General features: G+C 49.9%; 1 protein-coding gene across 1 annotated transcript in view; it reads right to left on the bottom strand.

Annotated features, from left to right (window-relative positions):
• The window catches only part of YWHAG (tyrosine 3-monooxygenase/tryptophan 5-monooxygenase activation protein gamma), a gene marked incomplete at both ends in the record, with an annotated part of 29,090 nt that extends 26,002 nt beyond the window's left edge, over positions 1-3,088 (bottom strand). The window contains one exon of the mRNA XM_080704291.1: positions 3,002-3,088. Within this exon, the coding sequence (XP_080560417.1) occupies positions 3,002-3,088 (87 nt within the window). The remainder of the gene's footprint in view (positions 1-3,001) is intronic.
• Between the last annotated feature and the right edge of the window lie 13,547 nt (positions 3,089-16,635).

The raw sequence follows: 16,635 nt of genomic DNA, 5'->3' as shown, positions 1-16,635 counted from the left end.
ACGTGGGTTGAACCCAGGGGTATCCTACCTCTGAGCTATACCTTCAGACCTTTTTGTTTTAAAGTTTTATTTTTGAGTTTTGTTAAATTGCTGAGGCTGGGCTCAAATCCATGATTTGAATCTCAAGTATTGCGATTACAGGTGTGCACCACCTTGCCTAGCTCACAATCACTTTTTTTTTTGGTGGTACTGGGGTTCCTGGAAACCCTTCTACCTCAGGGCTACAATCCCAGACCTATTTTTTTTTTTAATATATTTTAATTTGGAAACAGAACCTGCGCGATCCTCCTGTCTCCGATCGCTGTCTCCGCCTGCCAAGCGCGGGGATTACAAGCATGCACCACCACGCCCGGCTTCGCAATCACTTTTTAAACAGGGGAAGAAACAGTTGTGTAAGTACCCTATTATTTTAGAATATTAACTACATTCCCCAATTTTTCAATTAAATGTTGCCTCATTTTACAAATGAGGAAAATGAAGGTTAGGAGATAAGCCATTTCCTCAAAACCATAGTAAGTTTATAAAAAGATTTTTACTAGCCAGATGTGGTGGCTACTTGGGAGGTTGAGACAGGAGGATCACAGGTTTGTGGCCAGCCTCAGCTACTTAGTGAGGCCCTCTGCAACTTAATAAAACCGTTTCAAAATAAAATAAAATATAGGGCTGGGGGCATATCTCAGACTTAAAATGTCCCTGAGTTCAATCCCCAGCACCCCCGCCCCAAAAAAAAGATATTTTACTGTGATTTCCTCCATACTGTCAAACAGAGCAAAAGACAACTCTGACAAATCCGGATCTAAAATGTTTTATAAGAGGATCTCATTCCCTAACAGTTACTGGAAATGACCCAGTAGGAAGCCATGATTTTTAAAGGTTTTTATTAAAATTCCCCCAAGATTATTTGTGATAACTCAAATATACATCTCACCCCTACACTATGATCATATATTAAAATCTCAATTTCTATTCCATCATTGCCTAATTTTAAAATGTGAGATTTACAAATAACAAAAGTACCTTAAATTTTTTTTGTTAAGAAAATTAGAAAGAGAAGGTGAAAATTAGAGAAGGTGAATAAGGCACATCTAGAGGTCACTAAGTTACATGTCTAAGGGTAAATGAAATTCTTATTTTTTGGACCAGTTCTTCCCTGGTGAAGATGAAGGACTCAATTCCACCTGGCTGATCAGCTAATTTCTGCATTACCCTGGACAAATGCCATTTGCAAACTCCCTACCAGCCCTTAGGTGCATTGCAGCCTCTGTGTCATTGTGTGTGACATCACTGGGTTGCTATGGATATAGGTGCGAGGTCACTCACTTTCCTGTGAAACTAGAAATATGGAAAAGTTAGAAGGATCTGAATAACGTGAAGTAAAGAAATTTCTAATATTCATTTTTTTTTAAAAAAGCCCAGCTTGTATTACTGTAGCATGAAAATGTTTTATCAACAGTGGCAACACATTAATACAGCAATATTCCCAATTTCTGAGCCAATTCTCTTCCTTAATGAGGTAAGAATTCTTTTTTGTTAATGCAGATGGCTTAATTATGAAAGCATCAGCACCATCATCTTAAGATGTAGTAAAGTTATGTGAAAATTCATCTGCTATGCCTCTTCGGCTTCATCTATGTGATTTAACATGCAAGGTACACTCCTGCATCCACCTCACACTGGAGATGCATTTTTAAGCCTTTGTTACATAAGGCAGGAAGTTAAATATTAAGACAGTGGAAGACCTAAATCATTAATTAGATTAATTCTTCTGCGTTTCATTTTATAATATTCAGTACTTCCCCCACTATTAATATCAATCTGGTTGCCAACCCACTAGATAAATGTAGTGCTAGTGACAAAATGGTGCAACACAGGCAGGAATCTGTATCCCAGATAAAATGCGACAATTGGAGATCAGTATTCTCTTTTCATCAGCACAAAAATGCATTCGCTTAAAATAAAATAGAATTTAAAAGCCTCAGATTTATCTAACGTTTTTTTTTTTAACCAACAGACTTTTTCCCCTTTAAAATAACTCCTCCCAGCCTCCACCCAGTCTAGGCTCTCTGCAATATGACAAATGCAGAATCTTCTGGAATGACTTGATACTGCCTCCCACCACCGCTTTGTTTGCAATATCAGATCAGACAGAATATGTTTTCTCAACTTATAAGAATTTCAACATACGCGTGCTTAAATTCAAGGAAGAAACAGCATATGTCACAAATTGAATCAGTCAGCTAACATTCACAACCTTTATTTTAAAGGCAATACCTACCCTTTTCCATACAATAACGTTAAGAAAAATGGAGATGGCACGTGGAGAACAATCAATGAGAATGCCAGTGAGACAAACGTCCCCCCTTCCTAACTGCCAGAGGACTTGCTTTGGGGAATGGATGGAGGAGCCTTTTGTTAAGGAAAAACGTGAGCAAGGAGGTTTCGATTTTGCACCATCGATTCCAGGTTTTCAGGAGAGCCTGAGTTTTTCTCGGGAAGGTTCCTTAAAAGATCTGTCAGGAGAAACTATGGGGAAGATTGGGGGTGGGGGGTGGAAAACTGGGAGACCTGCTGAGTGAATGGGAAAGGCGCCGCCCAGACATCGGGGAGAGAAAGAGGAACCGCATCCATGCGGTCCCCCGCCCCCACGCCTAGGCTGGAGGAGGGGAAGTGGGGCACAAAGGATGCGCCGGCCCCCGCTCGGGTCCCCGGCGGACCCAGAGGCGCGGGGGCCGGAGACCCCGCTCCCGAGCCCAGCCCTGCAAGACCCCGCCCCAGCCCGAGCCCGGGAGGGCCTCCGAGGCCGCGCTGCGGGCCCCGGGACGCTGGCAGAGCCGCGTCACCACCCGGTTCCGATCGCTTTAGGACCCTCCCTAGCCCCCTGGCTGAACGAGATGGGCCGGCCACCCCGCCACTGCGACGGGCGACCACCCCGGGCCTTCCACGCCGAGGACGGCGTCCCGGGAGGGGCCGGGCGAGCGGGGGGAGGGGAGGAGACACTCACGTTCTTCATGGCCGCGGCCATGTCGTCGTAGCGCTCCGCCTGCTCGGCCAGCCGGGCTTTCTGCACCAGTTGCTCGCGGTCCACCATCTTCGCGGGCTGGATTGGGCCGGAGGAGGGAGACCGGGATGGCCTGAAGGGCGGCTGCGGCTCGGCTGGAACCCGTGTGCCGGAGGGACCGACCCACGAAGCGAGCGGCTGAGGCGGCGGCGCGGAGGAGACGGCACTAGCTGCGACCGCGGGACCGGGCGCGAGGCGGCTGCGGCTGCTGTGCGTGCCGCGGGCGGACGACCCCCTGCGGCCCCGCCCACGCGTGACGCGAGGCCCCGCCCACCGGCCCCGCCCAGGCCCCTCGGCCTCCGCGACTCCGGCTCCTAGCCCCGGGTAGGTGCGGCTCGCCGCGGACTTCTGAGCGTCCCCCCACTTCCCCGACGCCCCCAATGCACCTGTTTCTTCGACTCACTAGGGTTCTTTCGCCCCAGATTGTCCAGGCACCCCTCCTCCTTCAGCCCCCCGCCCTGCTTTCCCTCCGGCGCATGGGTCCCTGGGAGTTGTAGTTCTCTCCGCCTCGGGTTGACGCATTGAGGAGACCAAGGACAAAGGGGCGGTCGAGACTACATCTCCCAGCGGGCATAGCGCGCAGGCGGAGGAGGCTGGAGTTCTAACCCGCGGCCGTGAGGACCCCTGGCGGCAATGCGAGCTGCATCAGTCCGAGCGAGTGCTGATTCACTGCCCCGCCCCATCTCCTCCCGCCAGCTGCAAGGGGAGAGGGCCCGGGCCTCAGTCTTAGAACCTGTTTCCGAGGTTTTAAAGTAATTGGCCATGGGGGTTTGAGGAAAAGGGGAAGCATCCACTGTAAATCCAAACTGCTTATCCACGTTATCCAGAGGGGTACCGCCGGTGGGATGGCTGAATTAAGGGCCCAAGCCCTGGAGAACTGTCACCACCCACCCCAAAAAGGTTACAGTTTCCCACCGAGCCTTGAGGTTTTGGGCTTGACCAGGTGAAATCATAGAAAGACAAATACCAGCTGGGCATACTGGTCGGTTTACAGAAAAGATGCAGCTGTCTGAGGCTGACCCTGGAGGACTCCTTCCTCTCCAGGGTGGAGTATTAAGTATTGGATTCTGTGACCAAGCACCTACTGCATGACTAATACAGGGCTGTCATTGAGGTGGGTGGTTCAAGCCTTCCCTCTCTACTGAAGTCACCAGCGGAGGTCAGCTGACATTCTTGTTCATGTGCTCCCCTCTTTGACATTCATATGCCCCATAGTTTAAAGGCACATTTTATTTGCTTCATCTATTAAACAATTATCTATTGAGCACCTATTATGTTTCAAGCTTTGTTCGAAGCAGTGGGGTACAGCAGTGAAAAAAACAGATGAAACTCCCTACCCAAAAAAACAGGCAAGATAAGCTGGGTGTGGTGGTGCACGCCAGTAATCTCAGTACTGGGGAGGTTAAGACAAGAGAATAGCAGGTTCCAGACCAGCCTTAGCAATATAGTGAGACTCAGCAACCTAGCAAGACCCTACTTCAAAACAAAAAGGACTGGAGGTACAGCTCAGAGGTAGAATGCCCCTGGATTCAATTCCCAATGTCAAAAGAAAAAGAGCCGAGCGTGGTGGCACACGCTTGTAATCCCAGCATTCGAGAGGCTGAGACCGGAGGGTTGTAGTTCGCAGACAGCCTCAGCTACTTAGCGAGACCCTGTTTCAAAATAAAGAATAAAAAAATAAGGCAGGGGGTGTAGCTCGGAGGTCAAATGCCCCTGGGTTCCATCCCCAGACCCACACACACAAAATAAAGTAGACAAGATAAAAATAAGTATGAAGAGCTGGGCGTGGTGGTGGCTCATGCTTGTAATCCCAGCATTTGGGATGCTGAGACAGGAGGATAGTGGTTTGCCAACAGCCTCAGCTACTTAGTGAGGCCCCTTGCAACTCAGTGAGACCCTGTTTCAAAATAAAGAACAAAAAATAGAGCTAGGGGTGTAGCTCAGAGGTAGAATGCCCCTGGATTCCGACCCCAGTACCTCCAAAAATAAAAATAATAAATAATAAATAAATAGGAAGGCATGGAGCAGGGCTTAGTGGTGCATGCCTGTAATCGCAGTACTTGGGAGGCTGAGACTGAAAAGCAAGTTCAAGAACAGTATCGGCAACACCATGAGACTCTCAACAGCCTAGCCTAACTCTGTTTCATATTTAAAAATAAGAGAGTTGGGGGTGTAGCTCAAAGGTAGAATGCCCCTGGGGGCACTCCCCAGTATCAAAAACAAAAAAGAAGAATGCATGGGATGTGGCTCTGTGATGCTGTGTCCAGCACCCAAAAAATACATAAGTAAGTGAGTGGGCGTGGTGGCGCACGCTTGTAATCCCAGCATTCGGAAGGCTGAGACCGGAGGATCACGGTTCACAGACAGCCTCAGCTACTTAGTGAGGCCCTCCACAATTCAGTGAGACCCACTTTCAGAATAAAGAATAAAAAATAGGGCAGGGGGTGTAGCTCAGAGGTCAAATGCCCCTGGCTTCCATCCCCAGACCCACAAAAAAAAAAAAAAAAAAAAGTGAGTATGTAAACTGTCTTTAATAGCAATAAGAAGTATAATTAGGGGAGGCCAGTGGGTGTTGCAGGTCTGTAATCCCAGCTCCTCAAGAGGCTGAGGAGAGGATCACAAATTCAACCTTGTCTCAAAATTAGAAATTAAAGCCAGGCCTAGCGGCGCACACTTATAATCCCCGCGCTTGGGAGGCAGAGATAGGAGGATCGCGCAAGTTCGAAGCTAGCCGCGCTGGCTGAAGAGACCCTGTTTCCAAATAAAAAAGTATAAAATAGGTCTGGGAGTGTAGCCCGGAGGTAGAAGGGTTTTCAGGAACCCCAGTACCACCAAAAAAAAAAAAAAAAAAAAATTGTAGGTTTGAGCCAGGTGTGGTGGCACACACCTGTAATCCTAGTACTTGGGAGGCTGAGACAGGAGGATCACAGGTTCAAGGACAGTCTCAGGGAGTAGTGAGATTTTCATCAACCTAGCTAGACCCTGTTTTAAAATAAAAAATAAAGGCCAGGTGTAGTGATGCACACTTGTAATCCCAGTACTTGGGAGGCTGAGACAGGAGTATCTCAGTTCATGGCCAACCTCAGCTACTTAGTGAGGCCCCCTCCAACTTAGACCTTGTTTCAAAATAAAGAATAAAAAATAGGGCTAGGGCTAGGAGTGGTGGCACACGCTTGTAATCCCAGCATTTGGGAGGCTAAGACTTGAGGATCACGGTTCACGGACAACCTCAGCTACTTAGTGAGGCCCTCTGCAACTCAGTAAGACCTGGTTTCAAAACAAAGAATAAAAAAAAAAAATAGGGCAGGGGGTATAGCTTGGAGGTCGAATGCCCCTGGGTTCCATCCTCAGCCCCACAAAAAAAAAAAAAAAAAAAAAAAGGGCTAGGGGTGTAGCTCAGAGGTAGAACGCCCCTGGGTTCAATTCCTGGTGCTGAGAATAAATAAATAAATAGCATTTGGGAGGCTGAGACAAAAGGATCGTGGTTTGGGGACAGCCTTTACTTAGTGAGACCCTTTGCAACTCAATGAGACCCTGTTTCAAAATAAAGAATAAAAAAATAGGACTGGGGGTGTAGCTTGGAGGTAGAATGTTCCTGGGTTCCATTCCCAGTGCCACAAAAAATAAATAAAATAAAATAAAAAATAAAACAGAGCTGGGAATGTAGTTCAGAGGTAGAATGCCCCTGGGTTCAATCCCCAGTGCCACCTCACACAAAAGAAAGATAGGGTTTGAGATAGAGAGACAGGCAGCAAGACTCAAGAGTAAGTTCCTCCTGAACATATTTCTTTATTTTTATTTAATTACTTATTGGGGAGGGTGCCAGGAATTGAACCCAGGGATATTCTACCTCCAAGCTACCTACCCTCTCAGACCAGTTTATTTTTTATTTTGAGACAGGTTCTCACTAGGTTGCTGAGAGCCTTGCTAAGTTGCTAAGGCTGTCCTTGAACCTGCAGTCCTCCTTGTTAAGTTGGGTCCTGCACTCATGTGACTTTGTGTCACATGACCTCTGCAGGGCAAGGGAGGGGCTGAAACCCCCCCCCCCCGCGAGAATTGGGCGTTCCCACGAGTAAAACCCCCATCTCGCGAGATGCGAGATGCATGCCTTTAAAAGGAGAGCCCGCGTCCTCAAGCTTCGGACAGGCGCGCGGGCCCCACAGTGCCTCGCCCTGATCCCCGGGAGAGCCGTGCCATTAAAACTTTACATGCCACGTGTACCGGACCTCTCTCGTGTTTTTCACACTCCACCGTATGCACATTATTTTTAATTTTTTATTTTACTTATCACTCCTGTCTCCGTCTCCCAAGTACTCGAATTACAAGCATCCTCCCACACCTGGTTACATACTTCTTGATGAGCTGTCTGGTGTCTCTGGCGATGGATAGTGGGAGGAGGGATAGAGTCAGGGGTCAGAATATGAGGGCCACTGAAAGAGAGCCCAAGGAACTAAGAGGTGTTGATTGTAGTGCTGGGGATCAACCCTAAGGCCTTGCTCTTACATGGCTAGTGTTCTAACACTGAGCTGCATCCCCAGTCCAGGGATTAAGTTTTTCTTATGAAATAAACAGAAAGCTTGTTTTGACAGTTTAACAGCAGCAGAAAATAATCGGACCTGTGTTTTGTCCTCTTTATCAACATTGACTGATCATTGCTTACCACAGTACCTGACACATAGTAAGTACATAGAACACATGAAATAAAGAAAGAATGAATGAATGAATGCACTTTGGGGAGACGGCTCTGGCAAGAGTGTAGGAGGGGGACGGAGTGGGGAGGGAGTCTAGAAATAGTTCTGTTCTCCCCTTCCTCCAGCATAGGTTCTGGCCTGGCCTCTCTTCTCTTACCACACCACCCAGCAAAATGCAGTCCTGCTGGCGAATACACCCTCCCACTTCCTTCTGTCTCTCGCAGAAGTCTCTGCCAAGTCATTCCTCGTCCTTTCTCTTCCTCCCTGCAGGCCAGACCTGAAGCCCTCTGGCCTGGTGCATCCATCACAGGTCCATGGGATCAAGCCCTTCCAACCAACCCTGGTTGCCCACATCTGAATTATATGTGTCAATGATTCGGGCTCCAGATGCTAAATCTCAGGGACTTGCTGGCACATTTCAAGCTGCCTCTTTGACCTCTCCACCCTAGTTCCTTCCACCACGAGTCTACTGCACAGAAGAAGAAGAAGGAGAAGGAGAAGGAGAAGGAGAAGGAGAAGGAGAAGGAGAAGAAGGATAAGAAAAGAAAAGGTGGAAAAATATAAATAAGCCAGCTCCAGCCAAATCTGTTTGGAAAAAGTAAAGCAGATGCAAAGAAAAGGATCCTCCAGAGCCAAGCAGGGATGGTATCTGCAGTCTGCGCGCTGAGGCTTCCCTTCAATGGTGCAGGGGAGAACTGGCCCTGCCTTCCTTTCCTTTTGACTTTTAAAGCTCTAGGCTTAAAGCCGTAGCAGCCCAGCAGCCCTGAGCGTTGAGAGGGCTGCTTCAGAGCCATGGCAACGGGACACAGAGCAAATGGTTTAATATGCTGGTTTCCCCCTCCACTGCCTGATAGTGCCGCAAGAAATCTGGAACTGGGAGGTGGAGAATTAGCATTCTGGCTTCTGCCTGGCCCCGGTTCTGTGTGCAAGGACTGTCCTCCCTCTGGGTCTCAATTTACCCAACTTTAAAAATGAAACACTAAGTGAGCACTAAGTTCCCCACCCAACTGTGATGAGTCATAGTTCTAGATTCAACACATTTTTCTGAAATAGAAACTATTGGCATTCCTTTTTTTTTTTTTAATTGAACTCAGGGGCATTTTACTTCCAAGCCAGACTCCCAGTCCTATGTTTTAAATTTTCTATTTTGAAAATGGGTCTCACTAAGTTGCCGAGGGCCTCACTAAGTTGCTGAGGCTGGCTGCGAACCTGCAATCCTCCCGTCTCAGCTTCTCAAGTACTGAGATGTCAAGCATGTGCCACTATGCCCAGCTTGACATTCTTTTTCTATTTTGTTTTTGTGGTACTGGGAGTTGAACCCAGGGCTATTCTACCTCCAAGCCATTCTCCCAGTCCTATTTTGTTGTTGTTGTTTTGTTTTGTTTTGTTTTGAAACAGGATCTAACTAATTTGCAGAGGGACTTGCTAAATTACTGAGATTATCCTTGAACCTATGATCCTCCTTTCTCAGCCTGCCCAGGTATTGGGATTATAGGTGCACACCACCATGCCCAGCTGCTATTGACATTTTTAGCTGTGGAAGTGAAGAGGAGGGGTCTCTGCCTTCAGCCTTGGAAGGTGGTGGAGGCCCAAAAGTCGAGAGAGAAACCAGCCTCAGCAATTTATCAGGCCCTCCACAACTTAGTGAGACACTGTTTCCAAATAAGAAATAAAAATGGGCTAGGAATGTAGCTCAGAGCTAGAATGCCATAGGCTTCAGCTACAACACATGCACACACACACACACACACACACACACACACACACACACACACACAGACTCATCTCTGGTGGGTTTTGTTTTTGTTTCAGTGGTAGTGAGGTTTGAACCCAGGAATACTTTACTACTGAGCTAACCCCCAACCCTCTTTTAATTATTATTATTTTATTTGAGTTAGGGTCTCCTTAAATTGCCCAGCCTTGCCTAAAATTTTCAATCCTCCTGCCTTTTTTTTTTTTTTTCCATACTGGGAGATGGAACCCTGGGGCATTCTACCTCTGAGCTACATCCCCAGCCCTATTTTTTATTCTCTGTTTTGAAACAGGGTCTCACTGAGTTGCAAAGGGCCTCACTAAATAGTAACTGAGGCTGTCCTCAAACCACAGTCCTTCTGTGTCAGCCTCCCAAATGCTGGGATTACAAGCGTGAGCCACCACGCCCAGCTTTTAATCTTTATTTTTGAGACAGTGTCTCACTAAATTGCAGAAGGCCTCACTAAGTAGCTGAGGCTGACTATAAGCCTGTGATCCTCCTGACTCAGCCTCCCAAGTATTGAGCTTACAGGGTATACCACCACGCCTGCTTTGCCTCTGCCTCTTGTGTAGCTGGGATTATGGGCCTTCTGGACCATTATCCTGTTTTGTTTTTGTTTTTGTTTTGTGGTACTGAGGATTAAACCTAGAGGCCTTCTACCTCCAAGATACATCCCCGGCCCTATATTTTTTTTATTTTTATTTTTTAATTATTTATTTATTTTTATTTATTGTGGTATTGGGGATTGAGACCAGGGGCATTCTATCTCCAAGCCACATTCCCAGCCCTATTTTATTTTTATTTTGAAACAGGGTCTCACTAGGTTGATGAGCATCTCACTGCTTGCTGAGGCTATCCCCAAACCTGAGATCCTCCTGTTTCAGCCTCCTAAATACTGGGATCATAGGTGTGCGCCACCACACCCAACATTATCCTTGATTTTTAGACAAGAAAGCTGAGGCACAGAGAAGCTGTGTGATCAGCCAAAAGGCACACAATCAGTGACTAACAGAGCCCGAGTTCAAACGCAGGCAGACGTTTCCAGGAGGAAAGGTGTCCTTTCCTGTTCAGGCTGCAAGGCTCAGCCTCCCTTGCATCTATTCAGGAAAGGAGGAGCCTTGCGCACTGGGGACCAACCTGACCCAAGAGTGCCCCCCCATCCCCTTCTCCAGTGCTGGAGGACAAGACATTTAAATGCACCCTCCGGCTGAGTTGGCAGACAAGCAGGCCAGCCAGGGACAGCAGTGTCCTGCTGTTTCTGTGCAGTCATAAATCACTGCAGCCCCATGCCGTGGCTGCTGGCCTCCTCCTGTGACTGAAAGCTCATGGATAAGTGCACAGGCAGCAGCAGCAGCAGCAGCAGCAGCAGCAGCAGCAGCAGCAGCATCCGACCAGCAGAGCCTCCACACCCTGTCCCCTGGGAACACTTCCCTGTCACTGCCCCAGCAGTTCTCTCTCTGCAGTAGGGCCAGAGAATGCCATGGAGTTCCCTTTTCAGAAGCAAAGGAGGACAGGGGGATCTCAGTGGGAATCTGCCTCTCCTCCTGCAGATCCTGGGTCAGCAGAGGAGTCCTGTGCTTGGGAGGCAGGACCCAAAGGTTTTGGGGTCCTGACTTTGCCATTAAATTGATGGGGTGGCCAGGCGTGGTGATACACGCTTATAATCTAAGTATTTGTTTTTTGTTTTTTGTTTTTGGTGGTACTGAGAATGGAATCCCGGGGCTTTCTACCTCCGGGCTACACTCTCAAACCTGTTTTATATTTTATTTGGAAACAGGGTCTCTTAAACCAGCTAAGGCTGGCTTCAAACCTGCGCGATCCTCCTGTCTCAGCCTCCCAAGCACGGGGATTACAAGCGTGCGCCACCACACCCAGCATAATCTCAGTATTTGGGAGGCTGAGACAGGAGGATCACATGTTTAAGATCACCTTCAGCAATTTAGCAAGACTCTCAAGAAGCTAGTGAGACCCAATACCACAGAGGGGAAAAAAAAAAAAAAAAGATCTTTTAGTCTAAGTAAGGCATGGTGGTGCACACTTTAGACCCAGCTACTGGGGAAGTCAAGGCAGGAGGACTGCTTGAACCCAGGAGTTCAGGGCTAGCCTGGACAGCATAAGGAGACCCTATCTCAAGGTAAAATTTATATATATTTTGAAACAGCAGTGATCACATCCACGTAACTTTTATTACAGTGTATTGTTATAATTATTTTATAATTCGGTATTATTAAATTTCTTACTGTGTCTATCAATTAAACTTTACCATACTTTTTTTTTTTTTTTTTTTTGTGGTACTGGGGTTCCTGGAAGCCCTTCTACCTCCGGGCTACACTCCCAGACCTATTTTTACATTTTCATTTTGGAAACAGGGTCTCCTAAGCCAGCGCGCATGGCTGGCTTCGAACCTGCGCGATCCTCCTGTCTCTGCCTCCCAAGCGCGGGGATTACAAGCGTGCGCCACCACGCCCGGCTACCATACTTTTTTTTTTTTTTGGCAGTATTATGGATGGAACCCAGGGGCATTCTACATCTGAGCTACATCCCCAGCCCTATTTTTTATTCTTTATTTTGAAACAAGATTTCACTAAGTTGCAAAGTGCCTCACTCAGTAGCTGAGGCTGGGCAAGAACTCTTATCCTCTTGTCTCAGCCTCCCAAATGCTGAGATTACAAGCGTGTGCCACCACACCTGGCTCCATAAATATGTTTGTATAAAAAAAAATGTTATATCTTGAGTTCAATACTATCTTCAGTTTCAGGCATCTCTTGAGGGTCTTGGAATGTATCCCCCATGTAAAAAGGGTGCCACTGTATGTCTTTACATTTTAAGTTTTACATTCCCCTGAACAGATCCAAGTTGAAAATTTACTCTACCAAGTCAATGTGTGCTGCCAATTAAAAATGGGCTACTGACCAGGTATGGTGGCACACACTTGTAATCCCAATACTTGGGAGGCTGAGACAGGAAGATCACAGCTTCCGGGACAGCCTCAGCAAGTAGCGAGGCTCCCATCAACCTCAAGAGACCCTGTTTCAAAATAAAAATAAAATAGGGCTGGAGCCTAGTTTAGAGGTAGAATGCCCATAGGTTCCATCCCCAGTACAATCAATCAATCAATCAATCAATAGAGTGCAGGGTATGGTGGCGCAAGCTTGTAATCCCTGTGCTTGGGAGCCGGAGACAGGAGGATCCTGCAGGTTCAAAGCCAGCCTTGCTGGCTTAATATAAGATAGGTCTGGGAGTGTAGCCCAGAGGTAGAAGGCCCCTGGGTTCCATCCCCAGTACCACCAATAAATAAATAAATAAATGGAAGCAAAGGAGCCTTTGGGAAGCTGGCAGGGTGGGAGGAGGGAGTTGGCGTTCTCTGGCGTTGGCCATTCTGCCAAGTCAGCCCAGCACTAATGCTTGGAGGGTACAAATCCCTCTTCATCATGTAATAGGAACACTGGTGCTGACGCAGCAGGCAGACAGGAGCCCAGGCTGCACCAGGGGCAGGAGGGAAGCACAGACACCCAGGGTCAACTCCTCTCTCCAAGCCTGGGAACAGGCAGGGAGAAGAGGCAACCTCCCAGTGCCCCCCCCCAAAAAAAAGGCAACCTCTCCACCCCAAGCCTACAGTGAGTTGATAGATTCAGGGGCGTTAAGCCTGCTTTGTCAGCTAGGTTTCTGAGCCAGCCAGTGCCTTCCCTGTTCTCCTGGAGTTTCAGGTTGGTGGACTGGAGGGACAGCAGAGGGATGCCTGTTCAGCAAGGAAGGAAATCGTTTATGCAGCATCCCATCCCCCCAAGGTCAGCCCTTGCTGTTATACCCCTAGCCATATGCAATGTGCCATTTCCCAGGGTCCCCCTCTTACTCTGGGACAGCCCTCTGCCTGACTCTCTGCCCATGATTTTTTATGCTATCTTCTGATACTATAAGAGAAAGGAAGCCAGGTGTGGTGGCACACATCTGTAATCCTAGTACTTGGGAGACTGAGACAGGAGAATCGCAGGTTTGAAGTCAGATTCAGCAATTTATTTATTTATTTTTTTTTGTTGTTGTTGTACTAGGGGTGGAACCCAGAGGCTTTCTACCTCCGGGCTATACTCCCAGACCTTTTTTATATCTTATTTGGAAACAGGTCTCACTAAGTTGTTGAAAGCATCACTAAGTAGCTGAGGCTGGCTTCGAACCCGTGGGATCTGTTAAGTTGGGTCCTGCACTCATGTGACTTTGTGTCACATGACCTCTGCAGGGCAAGGGAGGGGCTGAAACCCCCGCGAGAATTGGGCGTTCCCGCGAGTAAACCCTCATCTCGCGAGATGCATGCCTTTAAAAGGAGAGCCCGCGTCCTCAAGCTTCGGACAGGTGCGCGGGCCCCACGGTGCCTCGCCCTGATCCCCGGGAGAGCCGTGCCATTAAAACTTTACATGCCACGTGTACCGGACCTCTCTCGTGTTTTTCACACTCCGCCGTACTCACTTATTTTTATTTTACTCGCATTTAATTTTTTATTTTACTTATCATTTGCTGCCGAACCGGGAGAACTCTTGGGTCCCTCCCCATTTTTTTTCCTTTTTTTTTTTCTGTTTTCTCTTTTTATTTTTACTCTCTTTTTGAGCCCCGGACTCTCCAACCCGCCAGCAGCTCGACTGCGAGGTCCCACAGCAGCGCTCTGCTTGCAGGCGTTGCTCCCACCACTGCCGCCGCTGCCGCCCCGTGCCTGCGTGGACTACCTCCTGCACGGGCCAGGACCTCTGCCTGCCGCTTGGACCTCCTAAAACCGCCGTTCCCGCCTGCCCACGCTGCCCGCCGCTGGAATGGGACCGCGCCGCCCGCAGACTGCGCCACACTGCGCGCCTATGTCTTCTCCGCGCCTGGCGTTGCATAGACCCGCCTGCCGGGACCACCTGCCTCCTCCATCTAGGCGGCCGCCACTCTGCTAAACAGCCCCCAGCCCGCCAAGTCCAGCCCGCGCTCCAGCTGGTTCCTCCACTCGGACTCGCGCCCTGGCGCCCTTCACCCTGTGCCTGCCTACCCCTGCTGCCTGGGCCTGGCCATTCCGGTAAGCAGCCACATGGAATTACTGGGTGGGGGGGTCGCCAGCTTTGGCCCGCCATCTTGGACACGTGGAATCACTGGGGGGCCGCCATCTTGGCCCCACCATCTTTAACCCCTCCCACCTCATGGCCTCACTGGAGGCCTCGCCATCCTTAACCCCTCCCACCTCATGGCCTCACTGGAGGCCTCACCATCCTTAACCCCTCCCACCTCATGGCCTCACTGGAGGCCTCACCATCTTTAACCCCTCCCACCTCATGGCCTCACTGGAGGCCTCGCCATCCTTAACCCCTCCCACCTCATGGCCTCACTGGAGGCCTCACCATCTTTAACCCCTCCCACCTCATGGCCTCACTGGAGGCCTCGCCATCCTTAACCCCTCCCACCTCATGGCCTCACTGGAGGCCTCGCCATCCTTAACCCCTCCCACCTCATGGTCTCACTGGAGGCCTTGCCATCCTTAACCCCTCCCACCTCATGGCCTCACTGGAGGCCTCACAATCTTTAATCCCTCCCACTTTCCACTCCTAACCAATCCTAGGAGTCGGCGGCCATCTTTCCGGCCCGAGCCAGGCAGCTTGGCACTTGCTCTGCCTGCCAACCGCCTGCGCGGGTCAGGACCTCTGCCTGCCGCTTGGACCTCCTAAAGCACAGTTCCAGCTTGGTTCTCCGGTCACCGCCGGGACCTCTGGCCGGTTTGCCCCACCCGCCCCGAGCCAGGCTCACTGGCGGTGCTCCTCGGGGCCCAGCCTCAGCATCTGGCGCGTGCCTGGAAGCCATTTTGTCTCCACGCCGCGGGCCCGGCAAGCCATGCCGCCTGCGCACCCCCACTGATCCCACCTGCGCCAGCCGCCAGTGCCGTCCACACCAGCCACTGGCATCTGCGCGCCCTGGCTCCACCGCGCCCCCAGCAGCTTCTCAGCGCTTCTGTCACAGCCAGCGCTGGCCGACATCACTATACTCCGGTAAACTGCCTCCTTCCCTTGGTTAGCGGGTTCCGGACTTGGGTCTTCCGGTCCACTGGGACCTAAAAATCCAAGCGCTTGGTGACCCATTGTCCCCCGGTCCACTGGGACCACGCTGCGGATGACCAGGTCATCCTCCGGTTTTGAGAAGGAATGAAGACGTTCTTCCCTATCTCTTAACCTCTGTTTCCGAACGATTGAGCAGGGAAATCGGGGACGCCCATTTCCTGTTCTTCGTTTCCGCCCGCGAACCAATTATGGGGAGTCGAACCTTTATACTAGCAGATGCCCTGAGAGCCTGTCTGCCTTGATACGAGTTGGGAAATAGGTTGCGGTGGCCCAGGAATAGTTAGGAACTTTTATAAGCGGTCTGGTATCCCTCCAAATGCTCTCCCCCATCAGCTTCCATTTATTTTCCTGCCAGCTGCCATTTTGTGATGGCGCATAGTCACTGCCTGGTGATGTCACAGTCACCATCTTGGCCTGCGCCAGACTGCAATTTTGCTGGGTGGCCCGCTCGGGCGCGCCCTAGGTGCTGCGGGAAATGACAGGCCGGGGCTGGGGCAACACTCTCTGTCTGCCCGTGCGGAGTCCGCGTTGCCATTCTTGCTGGACACCCGTCTCGGGACGTGCTCTTTGTGAGTATAGGTCCGTCGCAGCTGACAGAACCTTAACATAGCATCTAAGTTTTAATTCCAGAGAGAATCAGGCGGAAATGGAGCATACACTCCGACTTTGCCAAAAAGCAGATCCCTGGTAGCTGCCCTTTGGCTGGCGGTGGCGGCTCAGCCCCCTGGAGCGCCACCTAGGTGTGGAGGACTGCAACAACAACTACCTCCAGGAGCCTGCCTGAAGTGGGGCGAAGCCACGCCCACCAATCAGACTGTGCCCGGCGTGCGGCCAGGAGGGCCACTGGAACAGTGCCCTTGGAAAAGGGTGAGCCCCAGGTGCCTCAACACAGGGGGAGCACCTTTCCAGACCAGGCCCCGCCGCTGGCCCTACTCAGCCTGGCTGAAGACTGATGGCTCCTGGATCCCTCAACCTCCATCCTCTTTGCCAGCTCAGGGTAGCTCTCCAGGTACTGAGTAAGCCAGTCTCCTTTTTGGTCGCCTGCTCAATCTCATGATT

This window comes from Muscardinus avellanarius, assembly GCF_963383645.1.
Source record: "Muscardinus avellanarius genome assembly, chromosome: 10".
NCBI lineage: Eukaryota > Metazoa > Chordata > Mammalia > Rodentia > Gliridae > Muscardinus > Muscardinus avellanarius.
Note: the sequence above shows the minus strand (reverse complement) of the source record. Positions and strands in the feature narration are given on the sequence as shown.